Source organism: Coloeus monedula, assembly GCF_965178545.1.
Source record: "Coloeus monedula genome assembly, chromosome: 16".
NCBI lineage: Eukaryota > Metazoa > Chordata > Aves > Passeriformes > Corvidae > Coloeus > Coloeus monedula.
In genome coordinates this window covers 5,972,383-5,996,288 of record NC_138796.1, presented here as the reverse complement: position 1 = coordinate 5,996,288, position 23,906 = coordinate 5,972,383, and the positions used below count along the sequence as shown (strand labels likewise).

General features: G+C 42.7%; 1 protein-coding gene across 1 annotated transcript in view; it reads right to left on the bottom strand.

Moving 5' to 3' along the window:
• The window catches only part of FOXK1 (forkhead box K1), a gene marked incomplete at its 5' end in the record, with an annotated part of 56,290 nt that overhangs the window by 20,390 nt on the left and 11,994 nt on the right, over positions 1–23,906 (bottom strand). Inside the window, one exon of the mRNA XM_082292008.1 lies at positions 9,275–9,472. Coding sequence (XP_082148134.1) covers positions 9,275–9,472 — 198 coding nt within the window. The remainder of the gene's footprint in view (positions 1–9,274; positions 9,473–23,906) is intronic.

Here is a 23,906-nt window from a genome sequence, read left to right as displayed (position 1 = left end):
ATTTGTGGGGTTGGAAGGATCACAGAATCAAAGAATGGTTTGGGTTGGAAGGGACCTTAAAGATCACCTTGTTCCAACCCCCTGCCATGGGCAGTGACACCTTCCACTGGACCGGGTTTTCCCAAGCCCCATCCAACCTGGCCTGGAAGGATGGGAGGAGAGGGATGAGTCTGGGAAGCTGAAGTTCCCTTTTTCTGTCTCTCCCTTGTCCTGTGCTGTCCAGAATTGAGGGATGCAGTGCCAGAACAGCAGGATGCACAGCCAAATCCCAGGATTACAAATGTCTTCTAGGAGCAGAGAAACAGTAAACAAGAAAGCAAACCAATACACAGAAGATTTACATAGCAAAACAAGCAGTTCAAATTGTATGAAAAGATGCAAATTGAAGCTCACAGCTGGAACTAGAATTCAGTAAAACTGGCATAAACAATCCTCTTACTGGTAAAATGTCCAATAACTGACACAAACAAATGCAGTAACTGACACCCATCAGAGCACTGCACCAAATGCTGTATGAAAAAATGCACAACATGGTCCCTTCCTCAAAAGGTGACTGTCTGGATACACACACACATAGGGATGGAGAGGCAGCAGTGAGACAACCCTTGTTTGCTCAATGGGCAATACCTTGGGTGCAGAAGCAATCTGACAGCGTAAGGAATGACCATTTCCTACCACAGTCCAGCCTGTAAACGGAGAAGTGCTGCTACTCCTTGAGGGGTGTCTGCAAATGGCTGCAGTGCTGAGCTCAGCACAACCCAGACTGGTTTCTTTGAAAAGTGAATTACAGGATGGGGGGGCTGGGGGGCAGAGAAACGGCAGCAGAAATATCCAGCCACAACAAACCCTTGCAACAGGGAACCCAGCTCACCCCTGTCCCATATACCAGCCTCGTACAGCACCTGGTAACCCTTTCAGTTCCCACCAGTAGTCCTTGGAATTAATAGGTGATGCTGTTCAGAAGCACAGCAGAAGGGAAAACTTTCAGGCCGTGCAAGGTACATAATGTTGATGAGCCTGTACTTATAGATCCCCCTTTGCCAGCGATAAAGGCATTTCTTATCCAGCCTTTCAAAGAGCAGAGACCTCTTTGTGCAGGAAAATGAATGAAAATTTGCTACTTCAAGCTTTGGAAATGGATAATACTAAACCACAGAAGACACTCTTGATGTCTTAGTATTTGCATGAGGAGCTGGTGTGAATTTAATTATTCTGCTGTCATTTTTCAATAGCTTCTTCACATACACACTTCTTATAATGTGCAGATAATTACAACTGAAAGCCATTTTCATACATGAAACAATGACAAGCCAAAAACACAGCGATTCTTTTTGTGTTTGGCACCAGAGCAATTATTTCAACACACGGGCTAGAAATGGAATAGGATGAAACAGTTTTCTGATTTTGTTATTTGTCTGCAGAAATACACAAACAGCAAACCACTGAGACAGCAGCCAAAACTCAAGACAAAGATATGGAAGAGAGAAAAGTTCTCCAATAAATCCATGCTCTGCAGAGCTGTATTTCCTGCTTTTTCTTTTCCTTTTTAATAAATACATAAATAAAAATAGATAAAAGAATTTATTCCTTTATTCAAGATCAGCAGAGCAAGCAGCTCAGCTTTTGCCTCTCCAGCTCTAGCTTCTGAATTTTAAGTATGATCTCTTGCTTAAAAAAACAAACAAAAAAACCCAAAGGGAGAAACCCATCCCTTGCAGGGCTGTGATTCTCTGGAGTGCTGACAAAGCCCCTCCAAACTAAGGTGTTAATAACTTCTAGAAAAGCCAGCCTCTCCCAGCAGATACTCACTGAAGAACACAGTCATGACCATCCCCTAAAGAAGCAGCTGCCTCTTGGGACGACCACAGTGATAGCCAAGGATTTGGAAGAGATACTAATCTTTTATCAGAATGAAGCCCTTTTGCCCAGGTAGATCTGCTTCCTTTCAGCCTGGATCAACGATCAAATCATGAGATGTGAGGACAGAACAAACACCAGCATGTACCCACTCCATGCACAGACAGAGTAACACATGCTGCTGAGTGTTCAAGCTCTCAGTCAATCATCACAGCTCTTCAGAGGGGAGGCAGAAAGAGCTGACTACTGGAAAAAACAAGGAGACACAACCTGTTCCCCTCCCAACATGGGACAGGAGTGAAGAAACAGTTTTACTAAAAATACCCCTCTGAGGGTTAAGTTAAAATTAAACTTAGTGCAGTCAAAAGAAAACAAGCAAACACAATGCAGTGACATCAGTTTCCTGGAGTTCCTGGAATTCTCCTCACCACCCAGATCCAGAGGCTGGCCGGGGATGCTTGCATGCACTCACACCCCCTTTAAAAATATTATGAAACAAAGAGTTTTTTCCTCCAAACACCAGTTTGTGCTATAAAACAAAAATCAACTGCAAGGACAGTAATAATGATTTGCTGGATACTAACATTGCATCAATACTTGGCCATAACTTGATCCATGTTGATACTATAACCTTTCACTGAGAAAAGCACAGCAAGGTCTGCAATTTTACCCTGCTCTGACATCCTAACACACTGCTGTGATCCATGCTTACTGTCCATGCTGGCAAACTTAGCTTACAAGCAATCCCAGCTAATTTGGGTTAAGATTGCCTGTTATGGAAGAGAGCGTTTTGGAGAGGAAGCAAGTGTTTTACACCACTGAAAGACACAGAGCATGGAAGCAACCAAGCTGCATTTGCCCACAGTCTTAATCCCATGGTACCATGGTTAATGCCCCAAGTGCCAGAGATCTTTGATATCTACTGAGGATTCAGCATCTCAACTGAAACACTGACTGCAGGCAGCCACTGAGCCACAGTTTTCTAAATACCATGCTGAGAACTCAGCTTTAGAATCAGACTACAACCACGTGCTGAATCACACCAGTCCTCTGCAGCATGTTTTCCATTTCAGACTTAACCCTTCCTTGGCAGGAAGGCCAGAAAGATGAGGGCTGAAGGCAGTGTCTGCAATACACTCACCCACGTAAGTGGCAGGATGCCTTTTAAACACGGGTCTTGAACGTTCTTTGTAGCACCACGATTCACTTTCAACTCCTGCCAAGAGGAACCCAGCCTGTAAGTTCACAGCACTTGCTAGCAGCAATTAACTCTAAGCTGCTGAAGAGTGTGTACAACGTGCTGCATTGCTATTGGAATGTCCACAATCAGTTTGTTTAACCATAGAATCAGCCTGCAAAAACAGTGTGCACGGTACATTCACACCAGGACACTCTGTGTTGCTTGTCTACTCTAATTAAAAAAAAAAAAAAAAAAAAAAAGAAAAAAGAAAAAAGGATAGAGCAGATCCAGAGAAGGTACTGACAGGTAGTAGGATGACTGGAGATATGGAATGGATTTCATGCAAGAAAAAATTGTCCTGGCCTCTTGCAACAGAAGAGATGGTGAGCACAAAATGAAATTAAGCCCCATGTCCAAAACAAAAGAAAGTGCTTCTGCTTCTGTGGCTACACTGTGGAATGACATCCTGTAAGACAGGGCTGATTATAAAGTCTGTGTGAATGCAAAAGGCCAGTACACAAGTTCTTGGGGAAGGGGAAAGATAGGGAAGCCATCAGGGGCCTTGTAAGACAGATAGTCAGGAAGTTCCTGCTCCAAGGTAGTCTCCTGTCCAAGAAAATGGAGGCAAACTACACCTAAGTCAGCATTACTCTGTTTTCTGTGTTCTTATATGACCCCCAAGATACCCATGTCTGAGGTAGAACACTGTGCTAGATGGATCTGTTCCCTGGGCACATTGAGATTCTTACGTAAAGGTTTCCACAGTCCCTCAATACTAGGCACATTTTATGGACTAGGGGGTAATAAAAATAAAAATGAAGCAACAAGTGCTTACATTATTTATTTATGGTCATATTACAAGTCTGTGAACAATCTGGAAACAGAAACACTCCCAAATTCCAGTGCCAACTTCACCAGAAGGAGAGGCGGTACTAGAATGCAGGGAAGTTGCCCTATTACTCAATTGAGGGATCAAGCTATGGAGGCTAAATTTAAGCCAGGTATATGGAAGAAGCACCTATCCTTTCTAGGACAAAGAGGAAAGATTACCTGGGATCCCATAAAAAATTGTTCACCTGACTTGGAATCTGTACTGCTGAAGAAGAACAAAACCATTGTTGGTTTAGGATATGGTGTGCACACAGCAGTGCCTTTGAAAAATTCCCATGTGCACATTTGTGAAGCAGGTACAAAGACACAGCAGGGATAAGAGTTACAGCCCTGGCAACGCTGCCAGTATACAGATTCCAGTCTGACTGGGCATTTTTTAAGCCCCTGTTGGGTACAGAGAAAAAAATCACTATTTCTTAAAATTCTCCCCAGTCTCTTCCTCGAATGCAAGCTGGAGGTGCATTGCCCTGGGCACAGGGACTATGGTTAGAGAAATAGCACAAACCTCTGACTACCCCAATACTCCACTTCATGAGCCTGCAAAAAAGGGCATGAAGATACAGGGACGCTTTTTACGTGCAATAAGCAAGAATCAGGTCAAAGTACAGCCTTTGGACTTGCGAAACAAGCCTTTCCACGATACACCAATCAGCAAGAATGGCTGAGAATCCTCCACTGCTCTCACCTTCCCCAGCCTAGCCCCAAAATCGTAACTCAAAGAAAGGCGAGTCCTTGCACGTTGCATGTTTCAGACAGGTTTCAGAAGCAATCACAAGTGGTGAGACTGCCAAACCAAGCTGGATTTTGATGTGAAAGGAGAAATCTGAGAGCTACCCTGCCTGCTTAATGCTGAAGAAAACCAAAGCTGTCGAACAAGCCACAAGTGAGAGAAAGTGAGCTATCCACAAAAGGCGAAATTGTTATTATTCGTCAGTGCTCCAGTGGTTCCCCTGGAAAGGAAGTGACTTCACTCTGACTGTGGATTCAGTGAACATTTTATACTCTTTGGCGAAGAGGAAGTGCTCCTGTAGCTGGTGACATCTGCAACCCTTCCTCCAGCACATGGCTTGGCACATCTCCTCTGGCACACAGTCCATTATCTGCAATAAACATGCGTAGGAGCTCCCCAACCCAGCATAGACTGTTGCTTCTCTTATGTGATGTATATGCATCACCCTCCTTGGCTTGTGGTTTGGAGACTTGGGTGATTAAAAATAATCACCACTCTGTCCAACTATGGGAGTTGCCTGAGCTGTGCATTCTGCCTGAGCGCAGGAAGTAATGTGTAACCGAGACGATGCAAAAGAGCCTGCAAAAAACCTGCCTTGGAGCTCTTCAGCGGCGTTTCAGTTCAATGGCTCACAGTGCTCTGGGAAGAGGCAAAGCCTGAATGAAATGGAGCAAGGAATATTTATGCATCCTGCTCCAGTGAGTGAGTGCATCCACTGAAACCAGTTTTCATCCAGCTTCCCCCTACACACCTTCAGAGTAAATGTGCAAGTTCAGAGTAAATCCCAAAGTTGTGAAACAGCAGTGCAATCCTAGAGCCCATTAAAAAGCCCCCCCTCTTTCCAAGCCAAGTCTGGATCAAAGCACAGCTAGCATTTGCAGGTCTGCTGGAACATGGCTCACACACACTCTTGTCAAGTTTTACTGAATGAAAGCTCAATACATAATTTATCTACTACACACGCTTGTGAAGTAGTAATTACACTATGCATGCATAAAAATCAGACAATGAATTTAAATGACCTGTTAAAGGCCACAAAACAAGTTGGTGGCTAAGTCAAGATAATTGCAGCTACCTCTGAGTAATCCGCTATCAGAGCATGCAATGTGTTACTGAACTCATTTCTCTCAGTGAAAAAAGGACCATAGCTTATGAAACCAAGCAATTCAGTTCACATCTTCTGGTTTACTAATCAAGCTCATAGAACAAAAGAAGCTGATCTTTCATTATTCATACCATTAACTACATTGTAAACTAGTTATTAACCCTGCTAGTAACAGCCAAACATGGGCAGGCACATTAAGTACTACCAGTTAAAATACAAATTCGGGTTCACACACAAATATGTACCAGTTTAGCTGTTAACACTGAACCTCACCAGGCACTTTTCAAGCAGCAGGTCTCACAGGGTCCTAAGGACTCTTACTCCTACATGTCAAAGAAATTTTTTTACTGATAAAGACTGTGTATGTGAGCTAAGAATCCGTGCCCTTTCTGTGAAAAAACCCAAACAAGTACAAGACAAAGCATTCAAGCCCAAAGTTAATCTGCTGCAGAGATAAGGCAGAAGTAGCACTTGTAAAATATGAATGATAGTACTGACCTCCATAGCAGGACATTTAGTATTTCTGTATTGTAGTGTGTGTGTATGTGTGTGTATATCTATCTATCTAATCTCACTGAGAACACAACTGCTGTTTAGAATAGGGGAACAAGTACAGAGAAACAATTTAATTTCCTCAAATATTAAAACCACCCCAGCTCTGAGGGCTGCACAGAGATGCTATTTGGTAAACTGAGTTAAGTTACTGCTACAGGGCCATTAACACTGACTGGACTACAGTAAAAAGGAAATGGAACACTGTAAATCTGAACTCCAACTCTGCAAGACTGAGACCAGGAAAAGAGTCCTGCATCACAACTTGTCTCTGTGAATGTGATAATAATCCAAGCACAAGCCACCCTGGGGACTGGGTTGTAACACAGAGCCACATATATGTAGATGTTGCACATTTATCACAAAATCAGGCAAAGATAAGTGTTTGCAGCATAGGTGAGGAACTTTGTGGAACCACTGTCCCTCAAAGAGGATCCTCCGAACTCAAGGTGCAGAAACTTAAAGTCATGTACTGATAGGCTGCTCCTTAACTCCTGAAATTGTGACTCTGTTTTATCTCCCAAAAGGTAGAGCTGAATTCAACCAAACCCCACATGATTTTCACAGAGCTTTTCTATGCCTTGAACCTACTAAGACGTGATTTGGTGCTACTCTGCCCTTTCATATGTTATGCAAAATGGCAGGCTGCTTCTGCTGAGTTCTTAAAACCACAGTGGCCTTTTCCTTTCTGGAACATGCAAGTCTGATTTTTATAAAAAGGAGTTTTGAACTCAAAGCAGGAAGAAATAATCCATGCCTGTTTGTAACCCTCACAGCATGCTGCCAACCAACATTTTCCCTTACAGCTGTACAACAGCATTCAAAACACATCCACACACACGGCCCCTCCTGGAGACAAAACACCTAGCTGAGAAAACAGTGAGCACATTTCTCCCCAGGAGCAAGCAGGAATCTTGCTTTCCAAAGCTGCTGAGGGTGGCAGGTTTGGTTTTGTTTAACTAAAGCTCATTCCCTCTCTAGGCACTGCACTTTGCAGAGAGAAAATAAATAGGCTGGAAAAAAACCCAGAAGCTTGCAGGAGAGAACCTGCGGGGAAGCAAGCTGCAGTGTAAACAGGGAGGCAGAGCAGGGCTGGGGGTCAGGAGGGCAGGGCTGGATCTGGTGGGGAGAGTGCAGGTACAGCCCCTGCCTACACCAGGGTGGAGGCAGGAAAAGGGGGCCAGGAGCCACTTTCCAAAAAGGAAATTTCACCCTGCCCAGGATTTCCAAACTGCAATAATTTTCCATGGGCCAATCAGGGAGGAGCAAGGCAAACGCACCAAATTAGGAAAGTAAATACTAGAAGGGGGAGAGGAAGGAGGAGGAGGAGAACCCAGCAACCACCTCCCAAAGCCACAGTGGGAGAGGGGTCTCAGTTCCATGCTGAGCTCCACCAGCCCTCCCAGCCCTGCCTTTGGGAAGGAAGAGAGGACGCTGTGCCAGGCTCACCCAGCCCTGTAAAGCCACCAAGAGTGCAGAGAGCTGCCCTGGAAGCCAGATGGCCAGAATGCATAGCTACATGCTCCCAAAGGAGCATTCCCTTCTCGGGCAGAAACACCCAAATCACTTCCCAAAACCTGGCCCACAGGGGAGAGCTGCAAGACCCTGCTGGGGTAGAGGGGCAGGCTGAAGGGGCTGAGCAGGGATGTTTACAAACGTGTCAGCCCCTCCTCTATAAGCGGAACTTGGAAATGAAAGGGCTTTGGCAAGCGAAACCTCAGATGTCTTTTGAGGTTTCTGAAGACTTGGCTGGATTAGCTTCTGCTCAAGACAAACGGATGCAATCATTAATCACTCTCAGTAAACACTGCGTTAGGGGCTGAGCACAATTCAACACTACTATTTCCACTTTCTCCTTATGCAAAAGAAACATTCTCAGGGAATCAAATACCAGTGGCAGGCATATGCCAGAGTCAAAAGATACAGCCTCTGTTAGCAACACAAACCACACTGTGCTGCTTTGCACAAGATGACTGAATGGAAACTAACTACCATATGTTGGCAAAGGAACCATCCCCCTCCCCTCCCAGCAACAAGCTTCATCTAAAAAGAGAAGGTTAAATATAAACTAAAAGCAGTGCCTGAACAGAGGACTAAAACCACAGCTACCTCCAGCCCCCTCTTTCTAGAATATCTGCACTGCACATCTGTGCAGCTTTGTAAGACGGTCGGAAAAACCCAAACAAGCCTCCAGATCATGCAAACCCAAACCAGCTTCATTGTGACACTGAAGTCTCAGTCTCAGCCATGTAAATTTGAATACTACTCACTGAATTAGTGCTGTCAGAGGAGATTTGCATATTATACCTTTTTACAAAGATTTCAATGAAACTCTGTAACTTCAAGTCTTTGCTGAAGAGAAAATATTCCAGACAGTAACTTGATGTTCAGCTTACTTCTACTGCACATCCACGAATCAGATCATTTACAAAACAGGATACTCGCCCAGATGTACATTCAGATTGCTACAGCCCCTCAGTACATGGTCAGCATCCTACCCCCATTTCCTTCCATTCCCAGGAAACCACGTGCCAATGGCCACCCTTGTCCCTAACTTCAGATAACAGCAGCACCACCCAGCAACAACAGAATATTACTGAGATAAAAATAAAGCAGGCAGTCTTAAGATAGAAAGTATATGCCTGCTTTCTTTTCTCCATGCACATAGGTAGCTCTGAATAAATATTTCTAATTCCATTGCCAAAGATAGACTCTATATGTAATTCTATAGTGTGAAACTTACACTCACGTTTCTCCTTGAATCCTCTGAGCTCTTAAACAAATCCTTTGTGCCCTACTGCCAGCCACCATAACGTTTTTTAGCAGTCTTCCATCGTTTTGAACACCAGAGATTTAACTAGTTATTTTTAATGGGGTATTTCTTGCAGCAAGGATTCCAAACGAAAGAGGGCTGACAGACTGATGTCAGAGAACACATTTTGGAGAATGAACATCTTACCTGATAGTGCCTGTGGGGGATGGGAGGGGACTGACCACGCTCCGGAGATCCGGCTCCGGGATGTGGATCTTCAGCGGTGATATTTGAGGGTAAAGTGGCCGAAGGGGATGCGTTGAGGCTTCCTCTTTTACTTCCTCTTTATGGTATAAAGATGTGAACTGGATCTTTATAACCGTGCTAGGGAATCGGAAAGTACATCTGGAAGGGAAAGAAAGGGAAAAGTCAGTTTCACGGATGATACTGAATATATTTAAGAGGTTTTGTATGCAATTGATGAATTAATTCAAAGTCCACCATTCATCATCTTTCTGCCCAGTATCTTGGGTTGATTTACTGATCATTCATAAAGCTCTGTAAATATATCACAGTGAATCATAGATCACTTAGTGATTAGATGCAAACTGAAGGTTTGGGTAAGTTCAGTGATTTCCTCAAGGCCATGTATTCAATCAGTGTCTAAGCAAGATGCACTCCTGTAACAACAAACTCTTGGGTTCCTGAAATGTATCAAGGACTAGGATCTATTTTTAATTAGCTCATTGCACACATCTCAGGAAGATCCAAGTCACTAGAAAGCATCAAACCACAAGCAACAGGGAGCAAAACAGCCATAAAGTCCAGACAGAGCAACAAACAGCCTCCAGGTAAGACTAGAGAGCTTTATTTGAAGACTTGTCTCTATACATTGTAAAATTGGTATCTATTTATATTGGTGCACATGATGCTAAAGGATCATCTAGCAGGTTTCAGATTAACATATATTCATTTAGAAGTGCCTCCCTTTAGGGTTACAGCTAGCTGGGTTAGAACAGGGCCTCAGCAAGCCTATGGGGGCCTCATTTCTTCTCTAAGTAACACTTCTTTCCAATTGTTATTCAGGAAAAAAAAATCATACATCTACAAGTGCAGCCTTCAGGAGATGCTGGGAAATTCAAAAGGAAATAAGCACTGACATTTTCCATATCTGAACAGAAAGCTTTCTAATTTCCAGTGTCTACAGTGAGCACAGGGCTGTGAGAGCGAGTGTTCTGCAATTCTTCTTATTGCACTTTAATTAGACAATCATGTGCAATCAATACAAGCTTTCCAGGGATCATTTCACTGATACCAAGGTTAAAGCAGCAGGAAATAAAAACCAGGTTTCACCGTGGGAAAGGCCAGCAGAGCACAGTAATTGTGCTGGATTCCAGCATCTTGCCTATAGAAGGAAAAGAAGGGATTTGATGTTGCTCTAGCACTGTAAGTGCTGGTGTGGGCTGAGCAGAATTCTTTTAACCAGTGCATTATTGAACCCTACCAGGTAACAGAACAAGGTGACAAGCAAGTCAGTCTGTTTTTTGTGACCACCTTATCTTAATGCTGCTATTGACAGAAATGCAGCTCTAAAACACACTCGATTGCTCTTGGTTCTTTGGCACAAGCTGATTGTGCTGTAAGGTAATACTCAAAATTATCGTTCAGGCATGGGAAGCTCATTCCCATCTCCCACCTCATCTCTCAAATGAGCTGGCTCAGCATTCAGTGGCTCACAATGGCTCTGCTAGTATAGCAGGAGTTTGCATTGCATTTAATTCACTTCAGAGGTCCTGCCACCTGCACTCATTAATGCATTAAATAAGAACATCATTGCTGGCAATGCAGCCTAATTGTGTTTATCTAACCCTTCTAAACAGGGTTCCCCGCAGACTCAACATGAAGGCATAGTTCAAAACAGTAGTGTCCGTGCCTTGCAGTGTCTGCCAGCAGCAGGCACCAACCTCCTGAGATGAACCTGAAACAAGGATGTTGAGCCACTGCCCTGGATTTTAAGCTTTGTACTGCTACATGGATTTGCTTAAAGAGAAAAAGCTCAAAGTACATACATTTGCAATGAGCATCACATGGACTAAGGCTCAAAACCAGTATGAGCAAAGCCTCATCATTTCTCAAGCCCTTATCAGGGAAAAAGCTGAGCCGCCTGTCAGAGAGCGATGGAATTCTCTGCTGTAACACCAACTGCTCAGCATTTTCCAACATCTGAGTCAAGGACAAATCAGTCCCTGTTCAACAGTGTTCAGTGCAATCCCAGCCTGCTGCTGATCAACAGGCCTGACTACACAGAGCCCTAAGGCAGTTTTGCAGCACTGCTGAGGCCAGGAGATCCCCCACTGCAGCCTCATAGCAATAACGAGCTCTATCCCACTGCCACTTAAGCCTTCCTTTTCAGAAGGACCCAGTAATGCAAGATCCATATCTCTTAAATTGCTCTGAGGTGATAGTAAAGTAACTCCTTAACTCTACTACACTCACTGACGCTGCACCAACGTTAGCTAAAAAGTGATACCTGCACCAAACCACCGTGAGAGGCTGTCCCATCAGCCTGTGAGTGCGGGCAATCTCAAGAAAATCTGTTACTTTCCCAAAATCATGAGTCAACCTGAAATGTGAAGTCTAAACTAAGGCAGCAAACATGTGCTGAAAAGACCCATCCAGCAGTGCTTTTCCCTGTGAGCCTCCCCAGAGCCACCCGATCCAGCCATGTGATTTACCCGCAATCTCAGGCTACAACCAGGGGAGAGAAACAGAGCCTGGGCTGACTACACAAGCAAACAATTTGTTGGCTGCTGTGATTTTGTTTTTAGACAGACAGGCTTCCCAGTTCACTGAAGCAGAACCCAGGATGTACAACCAGCTTTTGTGGATTATGGTAACTAGCACGAACATGGCCATTTTGTAAGGAACCAGTCCCAGGAAAACCAGGGAGTGGACACATGTAAGGGTGCTCACAGCTTTAGAAAGTCCTGCAGCCTGCTCTGTGCTGGCTTCAGTACTGACACTGCCTGAAAAGCCAAGCTGGGGGTAATGTAGCCGAATTTATGCTTCTCCTGATGTAAAAACCTGAGACCCAAGAAATGGAAATGCAATGCAAAGCAGACTGTAAATTCCTGCGGAACTCCTCCCTTCCCTCAGGGATGAGAAGGTGCCTGGGATTAAGGTTATTGTTCCAGTCTATCACAACCACCACAGCAATGCAAACAGGGGCACCAGCACAGCTCAAGCAACTGCTTCAAATCAACACAGCCTAATGCTGGGGAACCATGTCAGTGAGGAATCAGAAAAACATGATTTTGGAATCATCTTGTCACAGGAATTTTCATTACACTGAACCTGAATACAGTTTTAATGAGCTTTTCTATTGTTCCCTTAATTACCCTCTTTCCAACCAAGAGGATAAACTCAAATTATATCAGGTAGTCCTATTTAGGAGTGAGGCACGTTAGTGCAGGACTTAAGCCTTTGAGAATTACACTTCTACAGAAGATAAGCCGGACAAGACAGACAACCCAAGCAGAACTGAGCATGCATTCCTTAAGATTACTGTATATATTTCAGGTTATTTAAACTGAGTTATACTATTTGATCCATGTTGCATGATTCCTACCAAAGATGCAATAACAATTTTTACTCCCGCTTAACATTTTCATGATGAGAAAGAGATCAATCTGAAAGCACAGATTGGACTCAACATAAAAAGCATAATGGAGTTAACTGGTATTTCCAAGGGTGCCCAAGAAGCAACTCTTTCAAGCACCTCTGAAATTTCCAGCTGATTAGATGGATGAATTAATGGTCTGCAAAATCTTTGGTCTTGTTACTGGCAGGAAGAGCCTGCCTCAGTTACAGATCTGCTGAATTTACTCAATAACCTGCTACAGACAGGTACGTGCTGCAATCAGTCCCTGGCCATAGAAACCATATGGTCTGAACTCACAGTTACAGCACAGCACATACATAATTCCTTGTGGGAAAAGGTTCTAATTTCTCTAGGATGCCTTGCAAGGCAGTGAGAATAGAAAGCTTTTTCTTTTTAGTTTGTATTAAAACTAAAGACACACAAACAGCCTCCCCAACCACCAAAAACTGCACAGAAACAATCCTTGCCTTCTTAGATTACAGGCAGGAGAAAAATGGATTGCTGGCTCTGTGCTGCCTGCTGGAGTGCACAGAATCCATAGCAGTGGCTCAATGCATGCTATATATACACTGGAGACCAAGGGGAAGAGAAGGAGTGCACATTCCACACATGGTTACAGTCACATAAAAGATGTTGCTAGAATTTTGTTTGCTTGTTTTACACAAGACAGATTTTTCCAAAAGTTTCCTGGATGAGCTCCTCCCACTGACAGCACAGCTCCCATGCTATTAAGGCATCCTTCATGTGGTGAACCAGTGACAGTGACCACAAGCATTTCATCTACATAGAGTCTGAAAATAATGTGCTAGGAAACACTAGACTTTACATAAACAGTCACCCTACAGCAGACTTCAGGAAGGATGGTTAGGGAAAAAACCCCAACAAAATGACTGCATACCCTGCATGGCTCTATAAAAAGCAGACATTCTCCTCCTCCTCAAAGCACCTTTTACTCACAGTTGCAAAGGGAACGGAGATGCAATTGCCAAAACATAGTACCAGGTTCAATAGAAGCTATTACAGTCACTGACTTCTTTGTTAAAGCACCCTGAGTGCTGTTAACACCAAATGACTTCTGCTAAGATCTGCTCCATGACAGCAAGAAAAGGCTATTTAAAGATTTTAAAAGGAGGCAGGAAACTGTGCTGGATTTATGCTTGTACACTTACATGGAGGAAAAGCACAGTGACAAAAAGAAGGCAAATCATGAGAAAGCCAAGGTGAAACATATATAAAAAATATACAATAATGTATATATAAAACTTGGAATTATATACATATGTATATATATAATGTTATGCATATAAACATAATGTAGTATGTTATGTTATATATAAACATTCCAGTTCATCATGCAAAAGGAATAACCAGAAAAGTAAGCTGGAACTGTTACACATGTGTTGTAACCAGCAAGTTGGTACCATCTTTGTCTACTTTATCTCGCCATAATTTATTAAATCCTGTTATTCCTGAATGTTGGGGGTATAACTGCACCAGTAGCATCTGTGGTACAGTGCTGAGATGCAGGTCGAGCAAGAAACATTGCAGGAGGTGTTCTGTTAAAAATACCACTTTTTACAATTTGAATCCAATGGTACCACAGGCCTCAGGTTTCATTCAAAACCTGCTTAAGCTTGACTGTCTCCCTCTGCTGCAAGGGCCCCTTTCCTTTTTAAACATGCAGATACTGTAACCACCCAGTTGACACTCAGTATCTCAGCCTTTCCCACCATCACTTAGACTTTGTATCAGCATTCGGGTGAGCAGCAGGACCAGGGCAGTGACTGTCCACTATCAGGTGAGGCCACACCTCAAATGCTGTGTCCAGCTCTGGGCTCCTCAATTTAGGAAGGACATTGAAGGGCTGGAGCATGTCCAGAGAAGGGAACAGAGCTGGGGAAGGGTCTGGAGCACAGGTCCCTGAGGAGGAGCTGAGGGAGCTCAGCCTGGAGAAAAGGACGTTCAGGGAGGACCTTCTTGCTCTCCACAACTCCCTGACAGGAGGGTGCAACCAGGGAGGGCTCAGACTCCCAAGCAACAAACAACAGGACAAGAAAAAACTGCCTCAAGTTGTGCCAAGGGAGGTTTAAATTGAACATTAGGAACTGTTTCTTCATCTAAAGGGTTGTCAAGCACTGGAACAGGCTGCCCAAGGCAGTGGCACAATCACTGTCCCCATGTAGATGTGGCACTTGGGGACATGGTTCAGTGGTGGCATTGGCAGTGCTGGGGAAATGGTTGGACTCAACGATCTTAGAGGTCCTTTCCAACCTACACAATTCTGTGATTCTGTGATGTGAAGGGACAGTAGTCCAACTCTTGAGGATGAGGCAGTTAATCTCTACCATCAATAAATACCTTGGATTCAGCAGAGGTGGCCAGCCAGAGCTCTAATCACAGCAGCACGTCATGATGAAACAGAACTGTGTCATTACTAGCTAAAGTTTGACCAAAAATGCCCACAAAAACCCTTGTAAAAGAGGAAAAAATCCCAACCCCCCCATGAAACAGCTGTTTCTCTGTCCCCTGTAATTTCTCTGAAAATCGTTTGTTTTGTGCCAATTACATGTAGCTCACCCCAAAGATAACAGTACCATTTCCATGCACAAAATTCCAAAATTAGATTGTGTTTCTCAGTAAAAGTGAGAATTTGCTGTCAGTCATCTCTGTCAGGCTATTACCAGCTATTTCAAGATACCTGACATAATTCTACTGGAGGGCAAGGTGGATACTTGTCACCCTTTCAGCGAATGCGTACCATAAATACCAAAATTTCAGGCTACAATCAATGTGCAGGTGCTGTGCAGAGCAGCCATTACAGAAAAGTGCCCAATTACCTCCTGTAACTAATTTTCTTCATCTTCTGTAACCAGCTAAGCAAAGAACCACAAGCCTGCATCTATGAAAATCCTAAATCCACTCCCTATTCACAAAACCCTTTGAAGCAGTGTGAAAGGACATGCCTTGGACAACATACAAGATTCACTGGGAAAGTTTAAGCACCTGTGCACCAAAAATGAAACTAAATTTGGTTAGAAAAAGATAAGAGTTTCCTTCACTTAACTAAACATGTATCTAAGCCCTGAAGGTCTGCCCACAGAGAGATAAGCAAACTGAGACAAGAACTACTTGAGATTCTAATTTCTTCAAAAACAAGGCTCTGAGAATTGCTGTGACCTCTGCAACAGCTGATCTGGGAGTATTTATTTACCAAGACTTGTTGCTTTGTGATGCTGCACTCTGCCCAGGGACAGTAATGCTTTTCAGAACTTCAGCTTTTCTATAGCACAAAGCCTCACTCTATCACCTAGCACAAAACACTTCAACTGCAAAATGTTGAGAAGGACGTCTCCCATTTCAGTAACTAAAATAATCAAATCAATGTTCTCTACCTTCACAAAAATAAACTCGACCCTTACACCCCAACGGGAATAATCAACACAAGTATTTTGCTCAAAATGATTATGTTGCTGGAATTAAGCTGTCTGAAGCAGCAAGGTGTGCAAAAACACAAGTACAAAAATCACCTTTCAATCACAAGTGAATTAAAATGAGTATCAGTTTGAATGATTGTCATAAAACCATACAACAAGCTCTGAAAGCTGTCTGAGCTGTCACCGGAGATTAGGTACTATTCACCCCTCCTTTGTAATAAAATAATAATAATAATAAAATCATCCAACATTTCCTGTTCCACTCCCTACCCTACAATCTTTTCCTGTAAATAGCACTTGGTAAGCAATACCAATAAGAAAACAGTTATATCATCTACTTGGGTAGTGCTATCTGCATTCCAAACAAAAAAGTCAATTGCACTGACACTACAGACAGTTCTGCAAGAAAGAAGACAGATACATTTTATTCTTTTTAGTCTAAATAACACTTCACAAAACAAGCATGTGCTTATCACCATGGCAATTTAAGAGTCACTACAATGCTTCTCCTTACACATCTCTACAGGCTACGGGACATACACAGTGTAACCACCACATTTTTAAGAGTGCTTGGCTCATTTCGGAGATTACTGCAGTCTAGAAGTACAGAGTTTTCAGCATTTGTTATTTCCCTTTCAACTGCTCTACTGCTCTGAGCAGTTTTAGCACAGAAATCCTATTGAAGACCTACCCATAAAGTCCTTTATCAAACACACAGTGAAATACCTCGTGGCTGGTAAAATAATTTGTTGTATACATGAAGATAAGCAAAGGGTCTGCAAGTAAATGGTGAAGTCCAGAATCCACATTTGTTCTTCCTGAAGTGAATCAACTCAATCTGAAGAAAAGGAAGACAAGCAATTGGCCAAATAGCAGCAGGGCAAGGAAAGAAACTGCAGAGCTCCCTGCAAAAATGCCTCTGGTATTATCCACTATTGTTCAGTGAGAGGAAAAGCTAGAAAAATCACTGTTACTCTTTGTAACATAACTGACAGAAAACTAGATTTAAACGTACTGAGATCATCTGCAAATAAAGGAGTACAGTGATCTCCCCCACTGCTCCAATGACAGAGAGACCCATTGTAATGTTTGGTCACAACTATTCTCTAAGTCACCACATGAGTTCAGATCTGGAGGACGGGTTCCTAACCTCAGAGTTACCCTGAACTCACAAATCACTTGCCCTGCATGCTTTGCAGCACACTCACTGTATTTAATATATGCTGTCATGCTTCACACTGCAGATCCACAAAGCAGTTCATCTGTCAGCCAAGACTGAACCAGAACTCCCTGTGTGCATATGTGAGTGAGCTCATGTTTGAAATAATTAGTTCAATTCAAAAGACAGTGGTTTTACTTCTACTTCATGAATTTAAATTTTCTTCTGCAGGGAACTTTTTCTGGAAAAAGACTATTCCAACTATTCCCAACTATTTCCATTGCCATGTTCCACCAGATGCCCAAGTAGCTGAACAGCAGTGTTCTGGGGTCCCTGGCATTTACCCAAGCCTTAGGTATTGTTCCTGTACTAGAAATAATGTAAGCCCAGTTCTAGTAAAGGCAAGCTCACACTGAAGTCATCAGGAACTCCTTATATCTGATCCAATGGAATTATTATCAACTACCCTGTGCTTCCAGATTACTGGGAGGATTTTCTGTCCTTCCCCTGAAATGCATCTGAGTTAGCTGGAAATCCTCATCTTTCCCAGACCTGCTGGGATAAGTAATGGGAAACTGGGCAAAATTCTGTGTTTCATGTGGATGGCTCACTGGTTTCCTCAGCCTTAAAAATAACCTCCCCCAACAGATATCAACTGTGTCATTCAATCTCATGTAGACTTATTTTAACACAATCTGAATCTGATTCTCTGCTGTAAGAGGCATCTCCTTCACCACCATTCCTTCTCTTCTGCCATTTTCTCTCAGTATCACCCTCATGCCAACAGTACCCAAACCTCTGCACAGCAAGGCAAACCAGGTAATTGGAAGAATTATTAATTTCCTTTTTTGTTGGGAGTAAGTTGCCAGGCAGATCAGATCCCTTAGCTTGCCTTCCAGATGGCATCACCAATACAAAGAAGGTGGAGGGGAAAATTATCAAGTAGACAAAGGAAAGAAGAAGATACCAGCAAAAATGTTGCAGATTTATAACAGACTATAAAAAAAGACAGAGCATGTAACCACAGACTCAGATTTAAGCATCACATGATCCAAACACTGCATTCTCCTTTCAGAAAACAAACTACAATTCATTCATTTTGAGAAAAGCTCTGGTCTTTATCAGGCAAATCACATCAGCCACATGCTGATACTCTCAGACTGGAAATTTTCAGAACTTCCTCAATCAGAGAAGTTACCATGTCTTTTTAAAATTCAGCCTCATTATTTCAAACCCTAAGTCACTTCCCTGTGCACAAGGGGACAAAACAAAGACCAAAAATGTTTTCTGCATTCCAACAGGAGCTTCCTGTGGCTGTGTACCCATGGCAATCCTCCCATGGCAACTGGCAGGTCCTGTCTGCAGGAGTAGGAGTGGGTTTGTGGTTATCTCAGCTGGGATACACAGGCTCTGCATGCTGCAAAATCAATACTTTTTAGTACCTTTGTGCTTCCTGAGCTTATTCACTGAACGGCCTTGAGAAAGCAAGTGCAGTAAAATGGCTGAACAAGGACAGTGCTTCAGGAAAATTCAAAATTGCCATTTCCTTGTCACAGACAAGACCTTTTCTTTATGCTCCTTATTACTGTTTAGCTGGAATTGTACACATGATAAAGGATTTTTTTCCCTTAATGAGAAGGCACTCAGGTTGCACTGGGCTTTGCCTAACACTGCAGATCACCAAGTTTACAACAAGGTTTCCAACACAGCCAGACAAGATTTCAGATGGGCGAAGAGCGTGTGCAGGCAAGTGTATCTACTTAAAACAAATACTACCAGCAGCATCAGGCAAAACCACAACTTATGAATAGCTATGTCTCTTAAAAGCACCAAGTAAATTAGCTGTAATGAATGTTTCTATTGAGCACAGTTGCACAGGGCTTCCCTCTATGCCATTTCATCAAGGTTCAAACAAATTGAGAAACACTTCCACACAGAGGCATATTTTCAAGTAGGTATTTCAGCAAACTCCTTTTGAAGACAGCAGTGTTCATGGCAAAGTTTGGCCAAACTTCTGGGATTCTTCTCCCTGCCAGCAGCCGGCACACACAGAAAATATCTGTGATCCTTCAGTCCCTGCAGACATCCTCCCTCACAGCACTGAGAACAGCAAGCTCTCGGCCACTGCCCATCCCAGGAAAAGGCAGCGAATAAAACTCAGCCAAACAGGTGGTGGGAGGGAAGGAGTATAAACACCCCCAGGCTGATAAGGAAGGCTAAAAAGGAAAAGAGATCCCAGAAGCCCAACCCAAAGAACTACAAAATGCTGGTTTGGTTCATACATTATCTTCTTTAAAAGCACACAGAAGAAGACGAGCATTTTGGTTTTAGGCTCCAACAAGTGGATGTTAAAAGTAAAACCTTCAGGAGGGTTTGCACTATAGATACCATGTTGTGAAACTTCAACAGTCATTTTATTCTACGCATCTTTCCCACAAGTTCTTATCTTTCTTAGCAATCCTTTAAATTGCTGTCACAGAGCAAATGGATAAATTGAGTTAATTTTTCATTCAAGTGAGAACACTGGAGGCTGCTTCACACTGGAGAATTAGCAGTGAAGAATCAAGAGCTGTATTTTTGTATATATGTCTTTATTTTACATTCCTTACATCTCTTTAATAACGTTCCAATTTCACTCTTTAAAAATTATTTGAGACATCAAGCACAGCTTCACTTTCAGATTCTCCCCTTTGAGTAAAACAGTGCAGAAAAGGGAAAAAGAGAGCAAACTAGGTAAGATATTATAGTTGCTGTTTTTTCAGTGTGATGAAACACTGCAGCAAGGTCAGGGAATAAATTCATGGAGTATCAAAATAGCATCTCATAGAAGAACAGGGGAGAAATTGCCAAAACTGCTGAGAAGGGTGTTTCTATCAGCTAATGGAGAGCCAGCAGGAATAGCAGGAGGCTCTCTCTGAAGTTGCCACCCTGCCTGGAGAATTAACATTATCAACAGGTCTTCTCCAGATTCTACTATCCCCAGCTTAGCAGGATGCATCTTATAATAATCCCGCTCAGTTCAATGCCAAAAAATCCCCTACCTACCAGAAGCTGCTCCAGTCTCCTCCAGAAAGCCATCAAAGTTCAAATGGTCAGGAACATGCATTTTCAAAAGTGACCTTTCTTAAAGTTTTTCAGCAGCAACTATAATCCAGCTCTAAGTGTCTGTTCATTCACATTACTGCCATCACTATCACCAGTTATTTACAAACTGAATCCACATCTGACTAGGGATTAACTCACTTACCTATTTAAAACATGAAAAGCCTCAACTACTAAAACTTATATTAAAACTGATTCAGAAAAATTCTGACAATTATTTCCAGACAAATGATAAGCAAGATGATGGCAGAAACCAAGCCTTGGTATAATCAAAAGAATATAATTACTCGGCTTTTATAACAAACACCATTAAGGTGAAGGGTCTCTGTTGAAGCCCACCACCAAAGTTGCCTTTTAAATACTTGTGACAACATAACATAGTTGTTACTTGGTGCCCATCCACTGGGCATGGAGAAACAAAGAGGTGGTGCTGTAATTGTACCTCCCTCAGCTTCACATTTCAAAACATTGGAGTCAGCTTCAAAATATGCCATTCATTCCAAACCAGGAGCGCTGGGCACAGGGCTGGCTATCAGAAGACAAATTCCTGCTCCCTTCCCGAGTGCTCCTATTCCTTTGCACACCAGCACACTGCAGGTCAGCAGCACACAGGGCAGATTTCATGGAGTACAGCCAGTGCAGACCTAACTCAAGTCTGCCAAAGTGCTAAATGTATGAGCCTTAGAAGGTCTTGCCCACACCCACAAAAATCAGATGTGATTTTACATCAATATAAATTAATCTGCAGCACCAATGACATCTACCTTTTGATCAATATTGGGTAGGGGTTTTGTTTGATTTTTTTTTATTAAAGGCTCCCCAGAGCTTCCACCACAGCATTACAGAAGCTGCTCTGTTCTGCTGTCCAGTCCTTACTATAAACAACTTCATGTCTCTGAGCACAGTTAAGTTACAGTGAACTTTTTTCTGTGTCATATGGCAAACCACATCTTCACCACCCCCCCAGCACCACACTCTGCCAGTCAATTCCACTCTCTCATTTATTCTGCCTCTCAGTACAGTGACAATGCTGAAAAGCCCTGTAGTTGCATTCCCAGGGGTGTTAACAGACCTGCAGAGAACATTTAGTAAGATGTCCTTAGAAGATAAAATTAACCATAAAGCTCCTGTTTATTTTGAAGCTTGGGAATAGGGAGGTGTTTTATGTGTCAGAATGAGTGGCCTGACATCAAAAACCTGATATGAAAGTTTGCCACTGAAGAAGTGGGCTGGCACAAAGAGCAGACGAGGCTTTTATTTAAATGAAGTTGGCTGCCAGCACCAGAAAGTTTCACTATCAGCACTGCAGATGCCTGATACCATCTGTAACACATAGCAAGCCTATTATGTTATTTTGTTGTGTGTGTGGTTGTATACATAAAAATAAGGAGAGTTAAGAGACTCTATATAGCACACAACAGCCTGTGTACCACGGCTGCTCTAATCAGGTATTCCAGCCTGTGGAGGTCTAGATCCTATCTTAACCATTTCTGCACCAGCCAAGAAATATTTGATCTTCAGAGAAAACGTAAATTACGTGCAACACGTGTCTGTATCTCACTTGTATTATCAAATCTTATACGTGCAAAAGTCTCTTTCCATGTTAGGCTGATCAATCTGTTCATTTTTTAGTATATTGTCAATATTGCATTTTAATTTTTTTCCTAGAACTTGAAAATTATCAGTATCTGTGACTTGAAAATAAATAACCAAAACTTAACATGCTACACACAGACACTTCAAAAGCTACATAGCTAAGTACATAGCTAAGAAGGGCCAGGAAAAAAATTGGTTTAGTTCCAGAGAAGGCTTTTTTTTACTGAACTCAGTCTCTTTTTAACGCTAGTATTTCTGTATTTAAATTTATTTTCCTAAATAGTGCTCACCTTCCAATCTTCCATTTTGAACTTCCTTGCATTCCATATAACAGCATTGTTTTTCAAGATGTCTTTTTTAAAAGGATAATTGCTTAAAACTCCTATAGGTCACAACCCTTTTAGCATGTTTCAAATCCTGACTTCTCTCTGTGGAGATCAGCAAGCCTCTCCTACCAAGAGAAAAATAGAGGCCCCCTCCTCAAGAGCCATGGGATGTTTCCAGAAAGCCAAGCTGAAGAGAAAGGAGTACATCACCTACACAAACTGCCATGCTCGAGGCTTTTACTGTGTCACACAAAGGGAAGAAGGCTGTGCTGACAAGGATCAGTCCCTTGCTGGTGTTTTTGGACAGCAGCCTCTGTGACGAACCCCAGCCATTGCACAGACACGTGGACAACATCAATAACATCACTATCAGCTGGAAGTAGACACAGATGACCAGCCAGCCACTCCCTCCTCCCAGCCTCCTTTGTGTCAATAAATCTTAACCTGGCTGTTTGAGCAATGTTTAATCATAAACAGTTGGGAACATGCTCCAGAATATAAACAAAGGTGAGTAGGAGAAAAATGGAGAGTGCAGTACTGAGAATCACTCACCACTTGCTGCTGAGCCAGGTAACAGAGAGCAGGGAAACAACTGCTGGGGAACAGAGCACAAGCACCTGGTGTTCATTTAAAGCAATGACCACGCAACAACAACAAAGTATCCAGAACTGCTGCCCCAGAAGGATTTCAAGGACTAAATGCATTAACATTCTTGGTTCTCTTAAAAACAAACAAAAAAGAAAAATTAAATTGCTTAGAACACCCACTTAGATGCATGGAAATAAACTACCCTCATTGATCTCATCGCACTGCCATTTACAACAGTCATCTTGATTCCCTTCTGTGTTGCTAATCAAGCTAAAATTAACTCCTCTCCTGCTCACCACACATGCCAGAGCCACAAAAATCAACATGGGCAACAGCATCAATTGTTTCTCTCTGCAACTGCAACCCACCTTGCTCATGTGGTAAATGTATATTTAGGATTTACAGGATCTCTCCAGGGATTTTAACCACTTTTATCATGGGGTTGGGTAGCTGTTTAGACTGGGTGACAGAATAAGTAGCTCTAATATTTCAAACACTTCTGAACAACTTCTATTCATTACTGGCCTCTATGGACCTCTGTAAAACAGGCTGCATGCAAGTGGGGATTTCAGTCCTGTTCAGCCAGTGTCCATCTTGGAAGAATGAACATCACACTTGTCACTCCTGCTCTGACAGAGAGCTAAAATGTGTCTTAAGGCAGCATCTCCACAAAGCCCTGGAGGACCCTTCATTCCCAGAAGTTTGGGGCTTATTCAGAGGACACAGAGCTTCATTTAGATGGTTGCCACTCTGACAACACTGGTAAAAAAAGTAAGTATCATATCCAAGTGTTCATTTCTAAAGCAGCTTCAGTTTAGATCCCAATGAGATGTTTCAAATGAAAAATGCCAAACCAAAACAAAATCCCAACCCCACCAGATAACAGCCACTAAACAAAGCTGAAGTACAGATCAAATTGGCAAAACTATGGAGTGGAACAGAAGTTCAAAAGAGAAAAGCACTCTGTGGAGAT